This window comes from Mytilus trossulus, chromosome 2 (genome assembly GCF_036588685.1).
Source record: "Mytilus trossulus isolate FHL-02 chromosome 2, PNRI_Mtr1.1.1.hap1, whole genome shotgun sequence".
In the NCBI taxonomy this organism is placed as follows: Eukaryota; Metazoa; Mollusca; class Bivalvia; order Mytilida; family Mytilidae; genus Mytilus; species Mytilus trossulus.
The window spans coordinates 97,464,963-97,487,538 of NC_086374.1; the positions used below are offsets into that span (position 1 = coordinate 97,464,963).

Below are 22,576 nucleotides of genomic sequence, written 5' to 3' on the forward strand. Positions count from 1 at the left end.
TTTTTTGGTGGGGTTCGTGTTGTTTATTTGTTAGTTTTCTATGTTGGGTCATGTGTACTATTGTTTGTCTATTTGTCTTTTTCATTTTATCCATGGCGTTGTCAGTCTGATTTAGATTTATTAGTTTGACTGTCCCTTTGGTATCTTTCATCCCTCTATTATAGGTACTGACTTTGTTTTTCAAATTAATTCCTTGTCAACGTATTCTTGTATTTGTAAAATTGTTACTTTTACTGTTTAGTCTATTTTTGGCAATATCAAATTGACGTAGCTCGGTATTTATACAGTCCGTCGTTGTGTAACTGTGCCATGATAATTTTTTGTATTCTTGTCTCGTTTTTCCAAATGTGCTTTGTCCATGTGCCTTTTTCTTTATCATTGTTGACATATTTGCTTGTTTAACTAGTGATTAAGATTATAACTCATTGTAGACTGTTGTACCGTTTTGACATTTTTATCTATGATGTACATTTGTTTTGTCCACCCATCATTGTTAATGTAAATGAATTTCGATTCGACGGTAATACTAGTGAGAGGTTTAATCCAACATTTTCTACATCAGAAAATGCATGTACCAATTAAGTAATATGACAGTTTCTATCCAATCGTTTGCTGTGTTTGAGTTTTTGATTTTGTCCATTTCCATAGGGAATTTTCATTTAGAGTTTTCTTTGGAGTTCGCTTTTAATCTCTCAACTTGCAATAACCGGATTTCTACTGATCACATATCTATAAATTATTTGATATCGAGAGGAATGCGTGTTGATCATATTGGGGAAGATCCTAATGAATAGGTATTATTAACATTTATAGAATGTATACCCCATAACAGATGTCTTTTTTTTCCAATTGTTGGAACTAAGAATACCAACTTTATATTTTAAGATAAGTTTTGGCATGGGGCAATATTTAGGCAACTCACAATATTTAGCACCTAGACAATATAATTGATATATGATCTGGATAAAAGTTAATGACATTGTAAAAGTAGGATTTTTAATGCCAATATATTTGTATTTAGTTATCATTTGAACTATGGTCTTAAGAGGGGAAATTTTGACATTTATATAAATATTTAAGTTATGACAGCAATTATAATGAAATTCCAAATTAAATTTTTAGTTTAATACCGATAAGTTAGGATGGTATCCATTTATAAGGATCATCCCCAACCTGTTGATAGAAGATCTTTGATAGTTTCGTCTATAGTTTCTAAAACAATATATTGGAATAAATATTACAATGAAGAAGTTATCATCAATTGTTAAAATTAAAGCGAATTGTAAAAATCTTTGTTTATAACTTCAACCTGTAACTATTCATTCATAACAACAGCGGTCGAATTTAACAAAATTTAAATAGGAAGAAAAATGTGCAGATGATGTATTTTATTATTATTCTTCCAAAACTTTTTGCCTTTGACTTGGTACTGTTTCCATCCTTTTTTCAATTACAAAAGATTTTTAGCCATGTACTCGATCTAAATATAATTCATAGATAATGGTTTTACGTCACAAGAGGGATGTAGCTTAATATATTACATACTGTCAACATTTTGAGTTATTTCGCTTTGAATAAAAATTCCTTAATAGTGTTATATTAAAATTTTGTAAATTATGAATTGCCAAAGACAAAATTTTAATATACCAATAGCTATAAATTATTGATTTAAATCCTATTATTGTATATCATCATCTTTGTGGCTTTATAATTAAAAATCTTTTTATCTTTAACTGCATTTGATAATCAGTTTTGAATGATCGCATAATTCAGTTGTAGAAAACGAACAATCATGATCAAGCTAAATATTACCAGCAGCGTTTCTGTTCGAAAATGTTTGCTATATAACGAGTATAAACAAATTTCAGATGTTGTTCCCGCAGATAAAGCGTCACATCGTCTGTGGGTGTAAATCACATTACATAAAGTGCTTGGTAAACGAATTAGTTATTGACAATTCACTTGAAAACCCAACATCTACCTCCACGATCCTTACTGCAGAGGAAATCCTGGATAGTCATCTATTAGGTCTTTCTATGTTCCTTCGCAATTTCAACTAAAGATGAAGAACTGGATCTTCCATCACCTTATTGGATACATAAACTACAAAAGTGTCAATACAAACAACGGTTTATTGCTTGGTTTTCAAAGTGCTTCACGAAACCTCTTTCTAAATTAATAACAAGCATTTTATCAGGAATCAAAGTTGGGCTTGACATTTATTGTGAAACTGCCTAATCTAGAAATTGACAATGTGGGTCGGTTGAACACAAAACTTAATAGAGATGATTTTAGCTTCCCAGTTGTGAACTTTTCATTTCTACATAGCAACATTCCAGCAGCGCCTGTATACAGTGTATTTATCTCGGAATTAATACGATATTCCCGGGCTTATATTTCCTATCCTGACTTACTTGATAGATTGTTGCTGCTCGTAAGACATTTATTAAACCAGGATATACAAATGGTGAAGTTGAAATCATTTTGCGGACGCCAACATGAATTGGTTAACCGTAGGAGGATATCCGTTTTACCGATGATACTGGATATGTTCCTAATGTCGTGACTACAATTCCGTTCCTTTTTCAAGAATGTGACCTACCGAATTAGACTTTTTACTGGTCATTTACTTATATCATGAGCTACGTGTCGAGCAGGATCTGCTTACACTTCCGTAGCACCTAAGATCACCCCTGGATTTTTGTGTAGTTCGTGCTGCTTATTCTTTAGTGTTCTATGTTGTGTCTTGTGTAGTGTTGTTTGTCTGTTTGTCTTTTTCTTTTCAGCCATTGCGCTGTCTTATTTTCTTTCAATGAGCTTGAATGTCCCTCTGGTATCTTTCGCCCTCTCTCAGTACAAGAATATATGACAAACGAGACGATTTTAGTTTTTTTTAAATTATCAATTTCCCTACCTTTTAGGCTATATACCAACTTCACTACCATATGGGATATATATTTCTCAACTTATTTGGTATTTAAGAGCTGGCAGCTGACATTCAAGAGTTTTTAAAATGTCAGTATGCAGTGTATCAGTAGAAAGTTGACGAACATGAGGTATGTCTCCTTTTTCTAAAATAAAATCATGGAAAGGTGCCAACTCTTTATTGATAAATATTCCGTAACCAACTTCCCAAATAATACACGACGGTGTTGAAGTGTAGATTCTTGGGTTCTGAAGTTGTTTATCATGGTAATGCATTTTTAGTCTTGTCATTCATTTATGCTAAAGAGCTTCGTCTATATGACTTTTTGATTTTTTTTGTTACATATTGCGTGGCTTTGAACATACACATCCCGTCATTGTGTTATTGTGCTGTAGTGAGTTTTTGTAAACTTGTCTTTCATGTTTGCTTATATGCTTTGTCTATATGCCTTATTGTGTTTCTTTTTCACATAGTTATTTGGTTTTAAAATTATTAGGATTATAACATAATGCTGACTGCTTTACCCTCATTTTTTTTATCTATGTCTGTTTGTTTTGTTCAAACACCGTTGTCAATATAAAGGAATTTTATGCGACTGCCATACAAGTGAGAGGTTTAGCTAGCTATAAAAACGAGTTCATTCCAACATTGTCTGCATAAGAAAATGTCTGTACCAAGTCAGAATTATGACAGTTGGTATCCGTTCGTTTGATGTGAGTGAGTTTTTGATTTTGCCATTTGATACGTACTTTCCGTTTTGAATTTTCCTAGAAAATCGATGTTTTTGTGTGTTAATTTACTTAACATGCAGTATAGAACCCCCTCCTTGAAGTCGGGTTTGATAAATGAAACAAAAGTATAAAATTTATTTTAATATTTTATTTTCCAGCACTGTTGTAACAAACATAACTTAGTAAAACAAAAACAATCAACACAAGAACTTAATAATAATAATATATAATGATTCTTGTAGATTATACATGATAAAATATACATAAAAATGGAATATATGCTTACCGGGACATTTGGGAATGCTCAAATCTCTCTGATGTTCTGAACGATCTTTGTTTTCGCTTTATAATTTACTGTTAGAGAGCCATAATTTAACTTAAGAATAGGGGGGATTTTATTTTTCAAAATTCAACACTATGAAATTTGGTGGAATTTACATTCAGAATATCATTTAGTCATCCGCAATTCTTTGAGGATATACTAGTAGACTGAAACAGAATCATTGTTAATGTCAGAAACATGTTAAAACCTACCAAAAAGATTAAAATAGAGTGTAAAATAGACGAAAAGTCGTACTTGCCAAAATGCGAACAAGACGTATCGAGAGGATTGTGTCATTTTAAATTACTTCACTTGCACTATGTTTAAGATCACTTTGAATTTCTGATTGGACTTCACATATTACATAAATAAGTGAGGGAAATGCGGAAACCTTATATGTCTGCTAATATTAAACAGTTTATGAGCAGAAAAGAAGAAGTTACGTTTTAAATATATATTTATGTAGCCGGAAGAATCAGTAGAATAAAAAGAATGTGAAGAGAGATAGGCCATTCCCTTATTCAATCATACAAGTCATTATATATTGCTAATAAAAACCAGGATTTGTATGTTCAATAAAGCATTTTTTACAGTAACGTTTTACAGCTCGGTAAGCGTCTACTGTCAGATGGCAGTCCTGAATATTGAGTTGTTCAAGATGGCGGCATTTCTTGGCTATACATTTTACACCGTCGTCTGTAATTGCATCACAAGACTTAAGACTTAGTTTCTTTAGTTGAGAACAATTATGTGAAAGGACCTGTAAACCTTCATCCGTTACATCACATTTTCCAATATCTAAAGACTTGAGTTTCGTGCAGTTTCGTGCTAAAACATCCATGGCGTCGTCTGAGACAGCTTCACATCCTCTTACATTTAGATAACGTAACTTCCGGCAATTTTTAGCCAATTGTATTACACCTACGTCAGAAACTTTATCACACTTTGCTACACTTAAATATCTTAAATTGTCTCCTATTTTCGAGAGTGCACACACTCCGTAGTCGGTTACTTTTCTACAGTCACTAATGCTAAGTTCCTTGATATACGGACAGTTAATACCTATGGCTTGAACGCCAGCGTCACCTATACGCACACATCGTCTAAGATACAAGTGTTGTAATTGAGTACAATGAAGAGTAAGTGTTTGTAGTCCTTCGTCCTCCAGCGCGTAACAATCTGTCATGTCCAAAAAGCGGAGGTAGATTTGTCGAAGATGGTGTGCTGTGGCCTGTTCTAATACTTGAGTGGTAAGACTAACACTTGTAACACAAGGGCATCCTGCAATTGAAATAAAAAAGAAACGTTTAGTCAAAGATCGTATCTTAAATAAGGGAACAAACGAACGCATTTAAGAATGCAATGTACGTTGGCGATACACTAGCAGCATCAATTAATCTAACACTTTACTTTACTTTCAACATTCCTAGAATTTCGAGTATGTAAAGAAGGGGATATAAATCAGTAGATAGTTACCCAAAGACACTATCTAACAAATACGCCACTATTTCAACAACAACAAAAAGTTAGTATGATGTACTTGAAGCCTACTTTACACGATGGTCAGATAGATGTACAACCATAAGGATTCTCGTGTGTTTATATTTACTTCTGTTTTGTGATAACATTTCTTATATGCTGATGAACATTGCATGAATTCAAATGCAACAATTGGTACAAAGAGGGGGTTTCTAAAAGCAAATAAAAATGGACAGAGCAGACTTAAATTAAAGTCGAACAATGCAAAGCAGTATCATATTGCTATAGATGGAACATTTTCATCCCTTTTTGAACAATTGTAAAATGACAACAAATTCCATACGATAATGCACGACTTTTTCTGGTTTTTCGTTTGATCCCTTTTTAAAGTATAAAAAGTTTTTATACTGAATCTTATAGTGATTTAACACATCCGTTGTAAATGCGTCTGTGTCAAATATCTGCATTAGATTTCTTTTTTTTTAAACTATAAGCTTTGCGTTACATTTTTTATCAGCAAAACATGGTGTGCTAGAAATCACATCGATGAACATGATGAAATGTAAGACCTCATACAAGGAGCAACTATGCATGAAATTTCTAAAATGTAATCAAAAATGTTGTTCATTTATGAAAAGTTATTGTTGCCCTCAGAGTTAAATTTTGATTCACGCCTACCAATGCATGGAAATGAAAATTAATGCTTCTATAAATTTCAATTTAGGCATCAAAGGAATAAATAGTCATGTCATCACGAACCAAATAACTTCTTACACTATTTTCACTGTCAACTTCCCACTGTTTCGGAGTATTTAAAGAAAGATGGTATTATTTTCGGATTAATCGCACGTGAATTATCTCAAAATTGTTATTGTGCACAGTCATTTTATGCCTGGATTAACTCCCATCATTTAAATACACGACTGCTGTGTTGTTATAGGGAAGTCTATATGATCCAATATGTTACACAAGCTTTCTTTAAGAACATACAAAGACGTGTACGTTTAGTCTCGTATAATAAGTGGATTGAAGAAACTATCAGTTTAATTCGAAGTATTATAACTGTTTTAAATTACATGTTTGTTAATCGCCTTTCTAATAAAATTGTTGGTCTTTCTATCATTTCCCAGAGAGAGAAATCGTTCAAAACAAATAGTACGATAAACTGAAAGATACATTGAAATTTAGCGTTCAAAAATAGACCCGATTAAAACGGAATAGTCTCTATTTGAACTAAAACGATTAAAATCGAAAAGTCTCTTTTTTGTAATTAGAAGCTCATAATATTATTTAAAATCTTTATAATTTGTTTTGATAATACTGAAATAATGTTTATGGCCTTTCTTACTTTTGACGTGCCTAGAAAAACTAGTAAAAGTTGGCGGAAATAGAAATAACATGAGTCTTACATAGAACATGTAGAAGTTGATATTTGTCCTTTATACTTCATTACCAGTTGCTGTGATTTGTAATATACAAGCGACTCCTTTTTCTCTGTTTAATTTTTCTTTTCTCAGGTAATACAAAATTTAATTATGTTCAATGGTCTAGAAAACGTTTATAGATGTTAATTTTTCCTTTGACATATTTTTATTAGGTTTTCAGCTAAATGATATTGTATTATAGCAATAATCATCACCATTTACGTCAGCTTAGAGTTTGAGGAAACTTGGCAAGAAAAGAATACGTTTTTCCCTTTTACAAGAGCAATTTTAAAGATTTTATCGAGACATTTATTAAAGAAAACATTCTTTCTATTTTTGTCATTTCGGGGCCTTTTAAAGCCGACTATGCCGTTTGGAGTTTGCTCATTGTTGACGGCCATATGGTGACCTATAGGTGTTAATTTCTGTCATTTGGTCTTTTATAGACTGGTATGGCAATCATAATTTACCACATCTTATTATTCACAAAGTTTTACAAGGATTCCGAAAGAAAGTATCAAACCACATTTAAAACATAAAACTTAAATTTTAACTTTTAAAAGGGAGCTGTTTATACTAAAGTGATATGTGACTTAAGTATCTGAATCCAGAAATAGGTTGCTAAATCGGTGCTTTTAGCAACTGTGACGCTGAGTTTGGGTTTCTATCGACGTGTATGGTGCCTTCGGATAATTGTTTATCAATAAAGAACTTGTACCTACCAGTAGTATCTAAATATTCCAGGTTTACACAATAAGATGCAATTTCAAAGAGGGAATCATTAGTAATATTGGCACATCCCTGTATTTCCAAGTGCCGTAACTCTGGGCAGCGTTTCGCTATCGTATGTAATCCTTTATTAGTTAGCTTTTCACAACCAGTCAATATAATTCTTTCCACAATCACACACACTGTGGGAGTATTGTAACTTAGTCTTTTTGTCAAATATTTCAATGCTTTATCAACGTTTATCTTCTCACTATTTATAACAATGCGTTTCCATAGTAACGGATCCCATGACAACCGATACCATCGGTTACACACTCGAGAACAGCGACACAACTGATCGGTTGGCAAGTTTGAAAATATGTTCACAATGACGTCATCTGTCACTAAGTCGAAAAGAGACGGTTTATGGTGACGTGATTTCGGCTTTGATGAAATGTACTGTTGGCCGTCTTGAAGCTCAATTCGTTTAATATTATACTGAATTTCTTCAATATGTTTATCTAACTGATATTCATATGCAGGATTTTTATAACTTATCACAGGTGGCGCGGTTGGAAGTTTGTGTGATGAAATGTGGGATGATTTTGAGGACGAACGGTTAGATGATGTTGTTTTCACGGACGAAGATGATTTATGAGACATTGGTGACGGTGTAGACATTCTGTATTGCATATTTAGGTCACGTGGATTATAATGGTTAGGTTCTCTGTGTGTAGGAGTCTTTGTCCCTGACCACAATGGTTCTCTACACGATACCCGTCCAGATTCGCTGCTGTCAGAGCAGCTTCCTTTGAAGGTCGACATGCTAGTCTTTGAGTATGTATGACTCGCTGCATCAGAGGCAAATCCTGATGACGAGTCATTTATTGAGTCGGTGCAAGTTTGATTCGGGTCTGTAAAATAAAAAAAATATGATTAAATTCGGTGTATAAAACATAGCTAGAATTGTGTTTTCGTCTGTGTGACTGACGTCATCATATGTGCTTTACAATAACAAATGCTTCCTTATTATCATTGTTAAACAATTTTTCAGTGCACGCGTGACAATGAAACTAATATCGAACAAATTTGACATAAAACTTATGTTTGTATGTATCAATCGTATAGCATGTCATTTTACCTTGAATTTTCCTTCGTAAAAGTCCATTGTATCTCATTCAAAATCGTCAGTTGAAATTTCCAATTAAAATTTATTACCTATGCATGAATTTTGTAAGCTTCATACGAAACTATGCTATATTAGTCAGCAAATATAGATAAAACAGATCAAAACACTTGAAATTCTGACTACAATTTGATTAAACCTAGGTATCAAAGGTAAAAATGGACGTCGGTGGATATTTTATCAAAGTTCAAAGTTTGTATCATGTAAACAGGAGAGAAGATACAAAGATATAGGTATAGAAACTTTGGACAGTTAATAAATGGTTATATGCATTGGCCCACGTCATAGAACAAAATGGCCGAAAAACTGTATTTTGGTTAGGTTTACTCGAAAGTATTATAAGACGGGAGAATTAATTTGGAGTAAGTGTACAAGGAACTGTAATTATGATCATATCCATATGCTTTCACACTTTCTAAAGCATAGTGGTTAAGAGAGAATATGGTATATAATAAGTAATGTCACAAAACTACTGCAGGTACATGCCAAAACAACAAAGGCATTTCAACAGTGCTCGTATCTATGATTTATATCTCAAAGTCGCAGTGAGGCCCTCAAACATATATTTGAAAGAGACTACCAGTTTACAACCATATGAAATATAGTTCGAACACCATATTTCAAATCGGACATACTCCCTCTTGCAAACCTCTAAACGAAAGAAACGACACGTGTAGAACAAAACGTTTTATCAAGTATCTACAGTAAATTACACAAACAACGCCATATATTTTATTTCTATTCATTTTCATTCCTCAAATTAAAAAGACCCCTTTTATACTGATAGTTTTTCCTGTAGAAAACTTATGACTTAATCTTCATGAATGCTTTACTTAACTTTAACATCACTGAAAAGAAATGAAGCCAAAGTATACAAAGAAAAGTGATACCAATAATTTTCTATTGTATATATCATTTAGAGGGCTTAGCCAATGGTTCGCTTAGTCAAACAATTCCGATGTTTTGGAATAAAAATATGTTGAAGAATATGATTTAAAAGCTTTCATTTATGATTTTCAATACATTTAGAAATCTTTTGAAAAAATTCTTAAATAGTTATTTGATAATCGTACAAAAGTCAAATATGATATTTTAATCCCTTTTAAAACTTTTAAAACCAATCACAAAGTCAAATGTTCTAACATGTCAGAGTTTAGATTGTTAAAGCATTTATAATAGTCATGAAATACAAGAGCTTATGCAATGAACGACTACTTGACATGGTAAAATTTATTATGAAAAGAAGATGCTTTGACGAAGTGGGTTTACTTTAACTCAATAATAAAACCTTTTATTATCTGAAAACAAATCCCAAGTATTTTTTTAAAAAACCTGTTCAGATCATCGTATTTCAGTATGGACAGAAACCGTTATATTTCTCTACGAAACGTGGGAAACCACCATTCTGCCTATTAGTCACTGACAGTGTCAAATTTATATACCGACATTTCTAAAATTTCATGTTGAATATATACCAACAAAATAAACTGCCTTTTTGTACAGTTTACAAGCAAACGTGTTGAAGGCCGTACCTTGACCTATAAATAGTATAATGTTTTACTTTTATAAACTGTTATTTGGATGGAGAGTTGTTTCATTGGCACTCATGCATACCACATCTTCCTATATTTACTTACATATTTTACATAGAAACTTTATTGTGCAGAACATCAACCTCTGGGTCAACTACCGAAAACGCGTATGTAAATATTAAACGATTTGTTCCAGCATTTAATGTCAGAAATATCACATAAAATTATATTTATGTCAAAATTATTAATATGTATACAATCAAACTCTATGGTTCATTGTACAAAATCACACTTCGATCCGTGCTTTGGAATATTATTATTAAATCCTTAAAGCTTAATGGGCAAAAGGGGAGAGTTTTGACTAAACACCTGAAATGCATACACAAACAACAATATATATTTGCTCTGGCAAATTGATATATGGCCGATAACTCAATGATATTTGTTGGGTTTTTACCAAATGTCTTCGTGTGGTTTTCTATATTTCAATAGGAGTGAAGATGTTTACTAGTTTATAAGACATAATTAATTCAAAGATTGGGGAAATCGTTCAAATACACTGTTTGTTTTGACATAGTATGCAAAATTTTAAATTTATTGCCCCTTTAATTGGGAATGAAGAATTTTTAACATATATTAGCATTCAATGAGGTGCATGTACTCGTATAGAAAAAAAAGCTTTCACGACACGTCAACATTTTCCCCAAATATATAGACCGAATAAGGGCCTTTCAATTTAATTCGGTCAACGTCATTCTGTGATGCTGACCAAAAACAAATTCCAGTCACATATCAATCATTACACGTTTTGCTATTAGAAACAGCAATTACATTTAAGTCTTTTTCAAATAAACCAAATACAAGCATATCAACTTATTCAAATTATCCTAATTCTTTCATACTAACAACAAAAAGTTGAAGACCAATACAAATCATAATACGTTTTGTAAATTCACAAAGTATAATCTTTAGTCAGATGCCAAAAACAGTTACATCGGAAACAAAAAAATGATTATCAGTACATACACAGACACCTTTTTCTAAAATTAGAAACAACTTACTGTAAAAAAGTACTGAAGTTTCGGGGAAACACCACTGACTATTGTGTTTATCATTTCCTATCACAAGCATCCTCATTCCGAATGTTTGTTTTAATCACGAACTTTGATTAATCCGCTATCACGTAAACTCTTCACTTAGTTTTATACTATTTCAAACGTTATCAGAATTTTCAAAGTATAAATATCATCGTTTGAATAAAAGCCACTTTTCTTTACACATCAGAATTCGTTAAATCTCAAACAATCAATTTTGAACAAAAATACGGCCCCACAGAACGATTTGTAATCTAGTTTTTTTATGATTTTTAATTATTTCTGAGCCTGCGATCTTAATGAAAAACAACTGTGTATTCCATATAGTTATCCAAAGCTTTAAATAAGGAGGTTAGACATTTAAATACAGATACTCTTTCTATTCAAATCCCACTTTATTAGCCAGTCAATTGAAAGTTATTTAATTTTTCAGTAGAAAATATTTACTTGCAACTAAGCAATTAAATAAATATCATTTTTCCTATGAATTAGTTAATACCAAGATTAGTTTGTTCGGCACTTGAGAGGTCAATTTTCTTCTTCATTCCTGTTAGAAAAGGCTATTTTTAGAAACATTACATAGAGAAGGCCTTTAATTTTCTGCTACTGGCATTGTATTCAAATAAAGGAATTTTAACATTTGTCATGTGTTGTTTTTACGACAATCCTGAAATACCAACATTGACCAACACGCGAAGGACTATTTACGGTTCTTAATTTGTCATAAAACAAATGGCGTTTCTATTATTACAAAACAAAGTTACAAAACAAAAGAGAAAAGTGACAGTAACTTAAGGCTACGAAGATGTCACATAAACTTCAATTTTTCATTTTAAATAAAAGTTATTTTATGTGTAGTGTTTAGTTAGATTGCACGTCTGAGTCTCTACTACACTTCTGATATACTTCTGACCTATCAGAACCGAATGCTCTGGACATATGTGACTTTGTCTGTCAGTGCTAGTTAGTAATCATAAGTGTACAACGCATGTCAAATTTGATTTGGCTGATTTAGAGTGTTTGAGAAACATCTTTACTAGCCAAGCATAGAATTACATACAAAACAAGCATTTTCAGAGGGAAAGGCGAACGATAATATTAAGGGACATTCAAACTCGAAAAGTCGAAATTAAACTCACTGACAACGCCATGGTTTATAATAAGAAAAGACCAACATAAAAACAATAGTTCTCAAAAATCATCACAGAGAACTTAAGACTGAGTAACATGAACCCCAAGGAAAACTGGGGGTGAACTCAGGTGCTCCGGAAGTGATATACTCCTTCAAGACACGAAGCATTGATTATTTTAGGTTAATGTTCTCTATATCAATTTTAATTTGGATTGCAATTTGTCATTTTCATAAATGTTAATCCGACATGTCATTGTGAATAATCTAAATATTGATACGCAAACGCTGCATACTGATCATCAATATGCAATTTTTTAACAAAATATACTATTAAGATTCTTTTCAAATCCATGATCTGAATGAAGATTCTTGCGTTACCAGCCTGTGAATTAATTAACCAAATGCACCTTTATATTTTATGCAAGTTCATCTTAAAACTGTTTTGAAAATGTCGATCATCAACTTAGATCGCTAGGTTACAGGGTTCCCCTTTGAAGAATGATAACTAAAACAAACTTTAAAGCATGATTAAGAAAAACAAACTTTATCTTTTACCTGGGAAAACAGCTTCAAAATAAAACATAACTGTATATTTTTCGTTTCGTTTCAAGATTAGAAAAATTGCAAAATTTGTATGTTTTCTTTTATACTTAATTGAACCCTAGGATAAGCAAATTAAAATATGTTACCACTCGCGTCCTTTTGGAAAAACATGAGTATCAAAAAGGGTTATCATGATTGTGTTGACTATATAGTTACTACGGTAATTAAAGGGAGGGACATTCTGATTGAGAGCCTAATTTCACAACTTTTGTTTAAATTGAGAACCTAAGCACCTTTTTTTGTTTAAATCTGGAACCTTAGCCACAACCCTTCGCCAAAGAATGTAGGTTGAATATTGTAGACAGAACCGTATTTTACCGAAAACCTATAAAAGTATGCCATAATTGTCTGTTCGTTTTCTAGATCAACTTTTTAAGATGTGTATTTGTTTCTTAGTATGTGCTGGTCCTGAATAAGGATGCTACATACAATTCAGTGTTTAGAATGTTCCAATCTTTGTATGTTGAATAACCCATTCTTAAACTGCTATGAGCCCATAAATGCTCTAACCTCACTTTCCGCAACCCAAGATACCCTCTTTTCCTAGTGAAGTCAAAATTTCATGACTTTTTCCAATTGACCCACTTTGCAAAACCTACCTAATTGATTTATCGTTAAACGTTAATTATATGTAAATAAAATTTGTCACTGGACGTTAACCAAACAACAATCATGTTATCAATAAGATATAATACTAGCCATTAGAGATATCAATTAATCATTTAAAAAGTCCCTTAGGTTCACTGACGCAATGTAAAATATACCGCCATTATCATCATTATCGATTTCCTTCTTTGGGCTAATTGATTATAGAGAGACTAACAGAATATATCTTATCTACCTGTGATATCGGAAACAGTTTAAAACTTCAACTGATTCTATAATGGATAATGTCTAAATCAATAAACATTTATTGAAAAGACACGCGAATAGTGGTTAAATTTGTACAACAATTATGTTGTTCCTAGCTAGAGGTACCGACATGTTGGTATGCAATGGATAACCTCGTAGTGGTTTTCACTTCTGGTGCGGTTACACACCTTTAAGAACGTCTCGTCAATTTCAAAGAATAACTTCCTCCCTGTTAACCATCCTTGGTATGGCATGAAACATCTTTCTTTCTCTTTTATTTCAAAAAGTTACAAACAAATCATATTTTTGAAACATGATAATTGGCAAAATATCGGTATTTTTTTCTGTTTCAAAATTTAAAAAAACCCAGATTTTATAACAGATGAAAGGTGTATTCAACATGTTCAACCTTTAGACAGCTTTAACCTTTTTGTCTTAGGTTTCAAGTTGTGTCTCATTAAGGTTCGCCAAGCTTCTATATATATGTTTTTCTTGTTATTTTGTTCGTATCCGCAAACAAACAATATGGCTTGAATTGTACGTACAAGTTTTCCCCTGATAATCAATAGAACTTTAAGAGAAATACAAGTGTTATAAAATGAAAAATACATTTCCTTTAACTGTCATACATCATTCCCTGACAATATCAAAAATACTAGGATTGTAGAAGTAATTCTTAATTAAGTTGAAAATGTATACAGTGCTAATCGTTTTCGTTTCCGCTTTATTAAAAAAAAACTGATTTAATTTACCTTTTCAATGTACTAAATTTTTAAATAGGATTTAATCGAAGGTCAGTTTTTAAAACTTCTATTTCTTTGACGTACAAACGTAAAAATGAGGACTTCAGTCCATGAACAACATGATTACATACTATTTTTAGGTAATTCGCATGGAAACAGTTTTAAAACGCACTCTACAGCAATAAAATAGGCATTAAACAAGTATTCTTACACGATTTTAAAAGAAAACTTTCATGACATGTGTTTGTTGTGTCGCGTCACATTATCAACTAAGATGTTGCCTTAGCAAGACAAAAAACAAAATACGAAACTTCTAACTATGTAAAACCTCCTACGTCAAATATTTGTTTCCGTTAAATTTAACTTTCAGAAAGACAGCATTCAGATCATTCCAAACATTCACATGATTAATTTTATCCGATTAAAATTCTGTACGTTCAGTAAATTGATATATTATAGCAACATAGACGTATATGATTGTGTGACAGACCACACCAACGTATAGGTAATCCTGTTAGTTCTAAGTCTTATACAGTAGACTATGAGCGGAAGTAACCACATTATGTTTTTATGGGAAATAAAATTTACATAAACGAAATTTGGTGCGCGGATATTTAAATTCATTTTTTTTCACACTGCTTGATACTACTGAGGCAGTTATTCATAAAATAACTATATTATTCTAACACATTACATTGTTATTGTCTTGTAGCCTTATTAAGCGGCCTGTGTATACTTATTTTTACATAAATGCAATAGTTTTCAGTTTGAATTAAGCCCGTTCTTAATAATTCTAAATTTCCACTAGTGGAGAGTAGAATCCAAATGGAGCGGTAACCTCTGCTGAAGTAAGGTGAACTTTTGTATTGTGATAAAGGCAAAGTTTTATGTCTTATTTTTTCAAATATACATATACTCAATTACAAGCCATATATACATATAGTTTACGATACATAACTGGCATCTGTTATCTGCGTTTCTGTTAGTTTCTGTTTTGTTAACAAATAAAATTTGGACTTACTATGGCATTCAAAAAATGACCCCAAAACAAGCTCAGTTCTTAAATTTAATAAAAACACATTCAACGACAACAAAGTCAAAAACCTGTAGGTTAATGCTCAACAGATTTGTTATTTAAACATTTTAAATACGTATTTGTAATAATGCTAACATTTAAAGACAAGTTCATAAATATACAGAGACAACAATACCGAAACAGCAAATGTTTATGACAATCTTCATCAAATACACATTCAAGTCAGACTGGCCTTGGTTCCTCTCATAACGACACTACTATTCATCTTACAAATTTCATTTTTTTAAGGGGCCAACTAAAGGCCCCGTCCGGGTGGGAATTTTTTCGCTGTGTTGAATTCCCATTAATGGTCGTCGGCTGTTTTCTATTCTTTGATCGGTTGTTTTCTCTGTATCACATTCCGTATGTCCATTTTAATTTTTAGTATCTCAACTGACTTAAGAGAAATTCCGAATTTCTTTTGACGTTTAAACTAGTAAATATTTCCCGACAGTGAAAATGTCAAATAAAAGATATAAGATTATTTTTTATTTCCCTCAATCAGAAGACAAATGTTTATATGAAGCGATGGAATGTTTGTTTACTTAGACGATAATAGTACCATAGTTTATCTTGTGTCTACATTCTCTCTGTCTGAGTCAGTTTCGGTAGCTTAAGCTCAAGTCGACACGTTTCACGGATTAAAGTTGACATTAAGGATTATTACTGATAAATTACATGGCTTTTTGAAACATTATGAATGGACTGTTTTTATTTCCAACATGCCGGGTACCGATCGACATTTTCAATGCGGCATTATAAAAATAAGGAGATGTGGGCTGTTAACATTTGTGAATATAGTTTATTATCTCGACAAGAAGTTCGTTTACCTAGAAATAAAAGCGGTCGATTTTTCCGTTAAGCCCGTACGCTTTTTACATTGCTTATTTATGTTTTCTGGTCTTTGTTCATATCTCTGATGGACCGTTTATGTGTCAGTAATCACTTTTACTTGATGTATTTCATACGATTTAATTTAATGATAAAAATCTTGTTTCCTTTCATTTTGCTTCTTAATGCATTTATATTCATTTTATTGCAATAAGTATTTTTTCTTCCTCAACATATTATTTCAAGCAGACAAAATGGTACTCGACCAAAACCATTTGTTCTTTTTATATGTGGCGACATCAATATCAGTATAACAATGCATATGCATTTATATCCAATTTTACGGTTTTGTACATTTTATATGGAAATTAATTTCTTATTAGTATATGCATAGACACATTTCTCATTTTCTGTTGTTACAACAGCGTAACATATACGATCATTTACCTTTAACATCATGTTACATAAGAAAAGTATTGCACCCAATACGTGGTTCTCCGCTAATGGAGTCAGTGATACTGAGTGTAGTAGTAAGTTGCTTACGTCAACGTAATTTGGACTTAGGATATACAGTTGTCATATTGGTAACCCTACCATGCACATGTTATTATTACATGCATTATATTGATAAACTGGCATGAACTTTTTCATTGAGAGTTCTGCATTACATAAAATAAACGCATTGCCTTTAATCCCGGCCACTGTAGGGACAGGTCTGGTCATGTGAAAACCACGATGTAAAAAAAACATGAAGTGACAATTAATGATCAGTACTTAATTTCATTATCATTCGTGATACAAAACCATTAATTATAACATCAGGTGAAATTATACCGGTAATTAATGTCTGGTACGACATGGATTTACAGCTAACTATGTGTATGGTTGACCGTACAATTTTTGAACATGATAGTTTATAGTTGGGAGACACATTCCATTCATACACAAGACGAAGCCTTTAAAAAGGTCACTGGTGCATGTTTAACAGTAAAAAATGTCAAAATTATAAGAAACGACGATTTTTGGGCCATGTTTAGAACGTGTAATTGTTGTTTCTCCGGAGGCATATCACTAGGAGTTTGAGTAAATCGGTTCCAATAAAAAGGTATACAAGAGTGAGCATCGTTTTATAGTCAAGAAAGTGACACATCCGCAGTAGTATAGGGGTTGTATCATTGTAGTTGTGATTTCAAAGGCAACTCACTGTAACTTATTGAAAGTTTCCCTGACGTATTTCATCCGTGTCCGGTGTGAGGCTAGCTAGGCTGTTTCGAACTGGTATAGAAAAATACTCCATAAAAAATTGCTGAACTTAGGTTGATCGGGCGAAATTGAAAACAAACTCTTTTTGTTAAAATTATTGAATTCATTATTACGTGTAATATATCTAGCAATTTGTAACACTATATTATTGACATCAACAATAAATAAGGGCACGAAACACGCTAACACTGTGTTAATATGTCGCCCCAAAATAAATACCAATATACAATCTAAATTTCTAGTATTTGATGACTGGTGTCATATGTCAAATCTGGTTTGTGTCGTTTGAAAAGAAGATACACAAACGCTTCTCAATGGATATTGTATTCCTTTATCGTCAAAAATAATTGCCATGTTAAAAATAGTCCTGCAATTACATTTTTGTATGCGGATTTACATTCAGCTAATTGGAGAAGTGAGACGTGGTGTGCACCGCCTTGAAATGTAAACCTATAATAAGCCCAGGTCAAAGTAAACATAGGTTTTGTTACACTGTAAAATAACCATTGCATTATATCCGACAGATAGTCTTATTAAGTATTACTCGCATTGTACTCGCCGATCTTTAGTACTATATTTTAGAGTTTGCAATGGGATTTAATGACATGTTAGATTGATCCATATTTTCTATTAAAACTAATATAGAAAGTTCTTGGTGCAGTTTTAAGAGATTGACATATTTCATTATGTTTCTTTTGTAGAAGATAACATGTTGAACTTGAAAACTATAGTTGTCTGCTTTGTTTTGGTGCGTTGTGTGCTCTGTTATTGTAGTATATCGCACCTTTTTCTAATTCATATTTGATAGACACAATTTGAAGTTACACTTTTCAGCTGTGAGTTCACATGCGATTGATACTGTAAAATCACACAGGCACGTCTAAGAATCGTTTCCCCAAAATTGTGTGATATTAAGGTATACAGGGGGAATTGTGATATATGAAGGTATAGAGGGGGGAATTGTGTAATCTTAAAATCAATAGGGGGAAATTGTGTAATATAAAGGTATACAGGGGGGAGCTGTGTAATATTAAGGTATAAAGGGGAACAAAATTCTTAGTCAGATATGAAATGAGGGAGGGTAGATACGCACGTGCATTATTCCATGTTGTGTGTAAGTCTTTTATTTTTTGGAGAAATCGAGTGTGTTTGGTTAGTGTCATCTGTCATCTGTCAAATATCATTATTTTGGGAAGCTCCTGTTATCCTTTTAATGTATTATCAAATGTATATTACATGTATTAAAGGAATCGAACCTTTAAGATATAAGTTATTTAACCATTTTTATAACGAACTATTGTGAGAAAGATCGTTAAATCGCTGAACACTGCTTTTGTAAAGGTTTATGCAACAGTCATACAAGTGAGAGGTTAAGTTAGCTATAAAACCAGGTTTTATCCACCATTTACTGTTTACGGAAATGCCTGTACCAAGTCAGTAAAAAAACAGATGTTTTCCCGTTTTGTTTGATGTGTTTGAGCTTTTGATTTTGACATTAGTTGAAAAACTTTCCATTTGAATTTTCCTCGAAGATCGGTATTTTTTGATAATTTTGTTATTATGGAAAATCTCGATTTAATTGCGTCAGTCCAAGAATTAAATGCAACGATGATAGAGTGGTAGTTTTAAAAGGTAATACGTGGTTGTGAGATTAGTACAGACTGTGTAAATTTTCCGTCTTACTTAAGTGCAAATAATAAGCCTTTTCAAAATAAATAATATTAAATATTTGAGCTTTTTAGATTATGTAATAAGATTGAATCCAATATCATCGCATGTTAATTTTCACAGTTAAGTTGCTTAAACGAATTCGGTAAACTCTTAATAAATATGGAATGATGCATTTTTAAAGAATTCACGCAAAACAGGTGCGTAGTTCTGTGTAATTTCGTTTGGTGCATATTTGCGGTTTAATTATTCTTTCAAAATTGTCTTCGACAACTACGGTCATTTAAATAGATTTTGACATGTAGCAGAACAAGTACACTCGAAAACATTTCATCACATCAAACAAATTTCGTGGACAAATGTATAAACTTGACAAGCATTATATAACGTTCAAATATGTCAATACACTACAATTGCAGATCAGACAGTCCCAGTGGGATATGAAGTAGTTACAATGGAACTCTTCAAAATAGAGGCATAAAAAGTATCGATTATACCCGGGGTACCACGGTTTATTTACGATTCGTTCGATCATTTCTTAAATTTCAATAAGAAACTGACAGATTATTGATTCAAATGTCTCATCTTGAACTAGGAATGAATATGACTACATATAATCAGTCTATACTTTGAAGATAAAATCCATGATACTAATAATTGCGTTTTATTTGACATGAAGTAAAGCCGCGAGATATTTCAATTCGGAATGTAATAGTTTGGTGAGAAAGAAAACATGTGTTCTGATTCAAAGATTAGGATACACAATTGTGTAAATAGTCGTTAATCCATTTCTTTACTTATACCCGATATATTGTAAGATAATCTACTCCAATATATAATCCATTATAATCTCTGAAATTTGGCAGTGTATTGTTACTCAAAATTGAAAGTATAACTGTTTGTATTAAACGAAGTTTCTTATCAGTTTTATGTATGTTTAAGATTGCTCAAGATAATATGGTGTTTTCTACCATGTCACTTTTTGATAACAAAACTAACAAAACTTTTCATTTCCAGTTTGAATAAAGACTAAATAGAAGTTTATTATCGAAGCTCTTAATGAAAAAGATATAAATCGACAAAATTACACTTTGAGTTCGCTATTTTATTTCTCTTAAAAATTTTAAACCATAGTATTTGCAATTACTTTTACACAAAGGACCCTCGAGATACAATTGAAACTAGAGTAAAATCGGAACGGCGGGAAGGTCATATCGTAAAGCTGAATCAAATGGTGATAATGCGTCGTCCTTGAAAAACATTTTTTTCCAAAGGGACAAAAGATTTCTCATTTTACTATAACAAAATACATATTCTCTACTTCACAATGTAGTAATCTGACAGTTATTGTAACTGTAACGGGTGTGTCATTCACAATTGCTGTCTGTCTGTATATTTTCTTTACATTTTGGATTTGTAAATAATCTGATGGTATTAGGCTACAATGTTAACTTCCGTTCGTTTTTCTGTTGCAATAATACATTTTGTGACTTGCATTTTTATGTTATTATATCAATATAACGCCTAGTCGTCAGTTCGTGCAAACGATCAGATTACTTGAAAATAACAGAATAGATAACATAATGAATTTCAATGTTGGTATCCAAATAAAGAATCGAAAAAAAATAACAACAATCAAAGGAAAAGGGTAAACAGTTCAACCAATAGAAGAAACAACTGGAAACATAACATTAGTTTGACTCAGTAAGATATGTTTCTTCGACAATCAGTGGTGCTGTAATTTTTAGGGACACAAACATCCGCCATTATATAAAGGAAGGGGTGCACAAAAAACAAGTTAAAGTACACCTTCCAACGATGACTTGATTTCTGGCATCAAACCTTTTAAATTCAAATTCACTGAAATATCAAATCTAACCATTTTAGAGAAATAAAGATTAAGGTCGAGATTCATTGAAGTGTAACACATTGCTCTAATATTAATCTTTTGTAAACAAAGAAACTGATGAGTTTTCTAGCTTTGATAAAATATGTTTCATAATACATTATGGACAACTCTTACAATAATGTATCCAGGTTAACATAGATTTATGTTGTTTTACATATAAATCTACTTATCGCCATCTGTGCTAGTGCAATTCAAATTCAATTGATTTTACGCCCAATAATTGATAAATTCCAAACAAGGCACATAATAACGAATGGTATTTTCAGATACTGATGCTTTATGGAGGACATTAGGTTTTGTTTCCTTACGCACGATCGTGTAAATTCCACAGCACTTTCAATTTTAACATAATATTTTTTTTTCTGGGTTGAGGATTTAATAAGCAATTCAAATTCAATTCATTTTAACGCATATTATTTGATACATTTCTAACATAGTACAAATCACGAATGGTATGCTCAGATTCTGAAGCTTAAATAATGAAGCACATGAGGTTTTGTTTCTTAATATACGACCATGTAAATTCCACAGCATTTTCAATTTTTATTTTAAAAAAAATGTTCTGGGTTTATGATAAAATAAGCCGCACCTCGCATAAGTTCCGACTAATCGAATGATGTTAATCTGCTCTGCTTTTTTTACTTTGAAAATTATAATTATTACATTTTATTTGCATTCACACTATTCATGTGTGAACTTCGTGTACACATCAACCCTCTTTTTTTTCGTCAGTAAGATATAATATACAAATTTTCCCTGTTTTTGTCAGTATTTTTTTCTGCTATTATAATGAAGTGTGAAAGAGCAGACATAGCCAACAGCAACAACAGAAAAATATTAATTTTCAGACAAAAGTGCAATTTGTGAGTTTTTGTCTTTTTACCTGTGTCTGCTTGTTGTTTAATTAATGGTTTACAAAGTTAATTACCTGTAGGCAGTAACAAATTATGTGGTGTTAATAATTAGGAATGTGAAAAATTTAAGATGAATGACTTATTAAAACTAATTTAATTACTTGTACAAAATGGCAGTTGAAAGGATGCATTGTCTCAACAAAATGCCAGGATTCCGTGTCACTGCAATACTTAACTTGAAATC

The 22,576-nt window shown here is 32.0% G+C and overlaps 1 protein-coding gene across 5 annotated transcripts in view; it reads right to left on the bottom strand.

The window, feature by feature from the left end:
- Positions 1 to 3,796: 3,796 nt before the first annotated feature.
- The window catches only part of LOC134708480 (F-box/LRR-repeat protein 7-like), a 65,406-nt gene continuing 46,626 nt past the window's right edge, over positions 3,797 to 22,576 (bottom strand). For 3 of the 5 annotated variants that reach the window (XM_063569043.1, XM_063569042.1, XM_063569044.1), the window contains 2 exons: positions 7,605 to 8,504; positions 3,797 to 5,260 (listed from right to left, as the gene is read on the bottom strand). In XM_063569043.1, the coding sequence (XP_063425113.1) occupies positions 4,527 to 5,260; positions 7,605 to 8,504 (1,634 nt within the window). In that variant the 3' untranslated portion in view covers positions 3,797 to 4,526. Of the gene's footprint in view, positions 5,261 to 7,604; positions 8,505 to 8,731; positions 8,932 to 11,369; positions 11,774 to 22,576 lie in introns of those variants that run through there. The other 2 variants (XM_063569045.1, XM_063569046.1) reach the window with 2 other exon arrangements.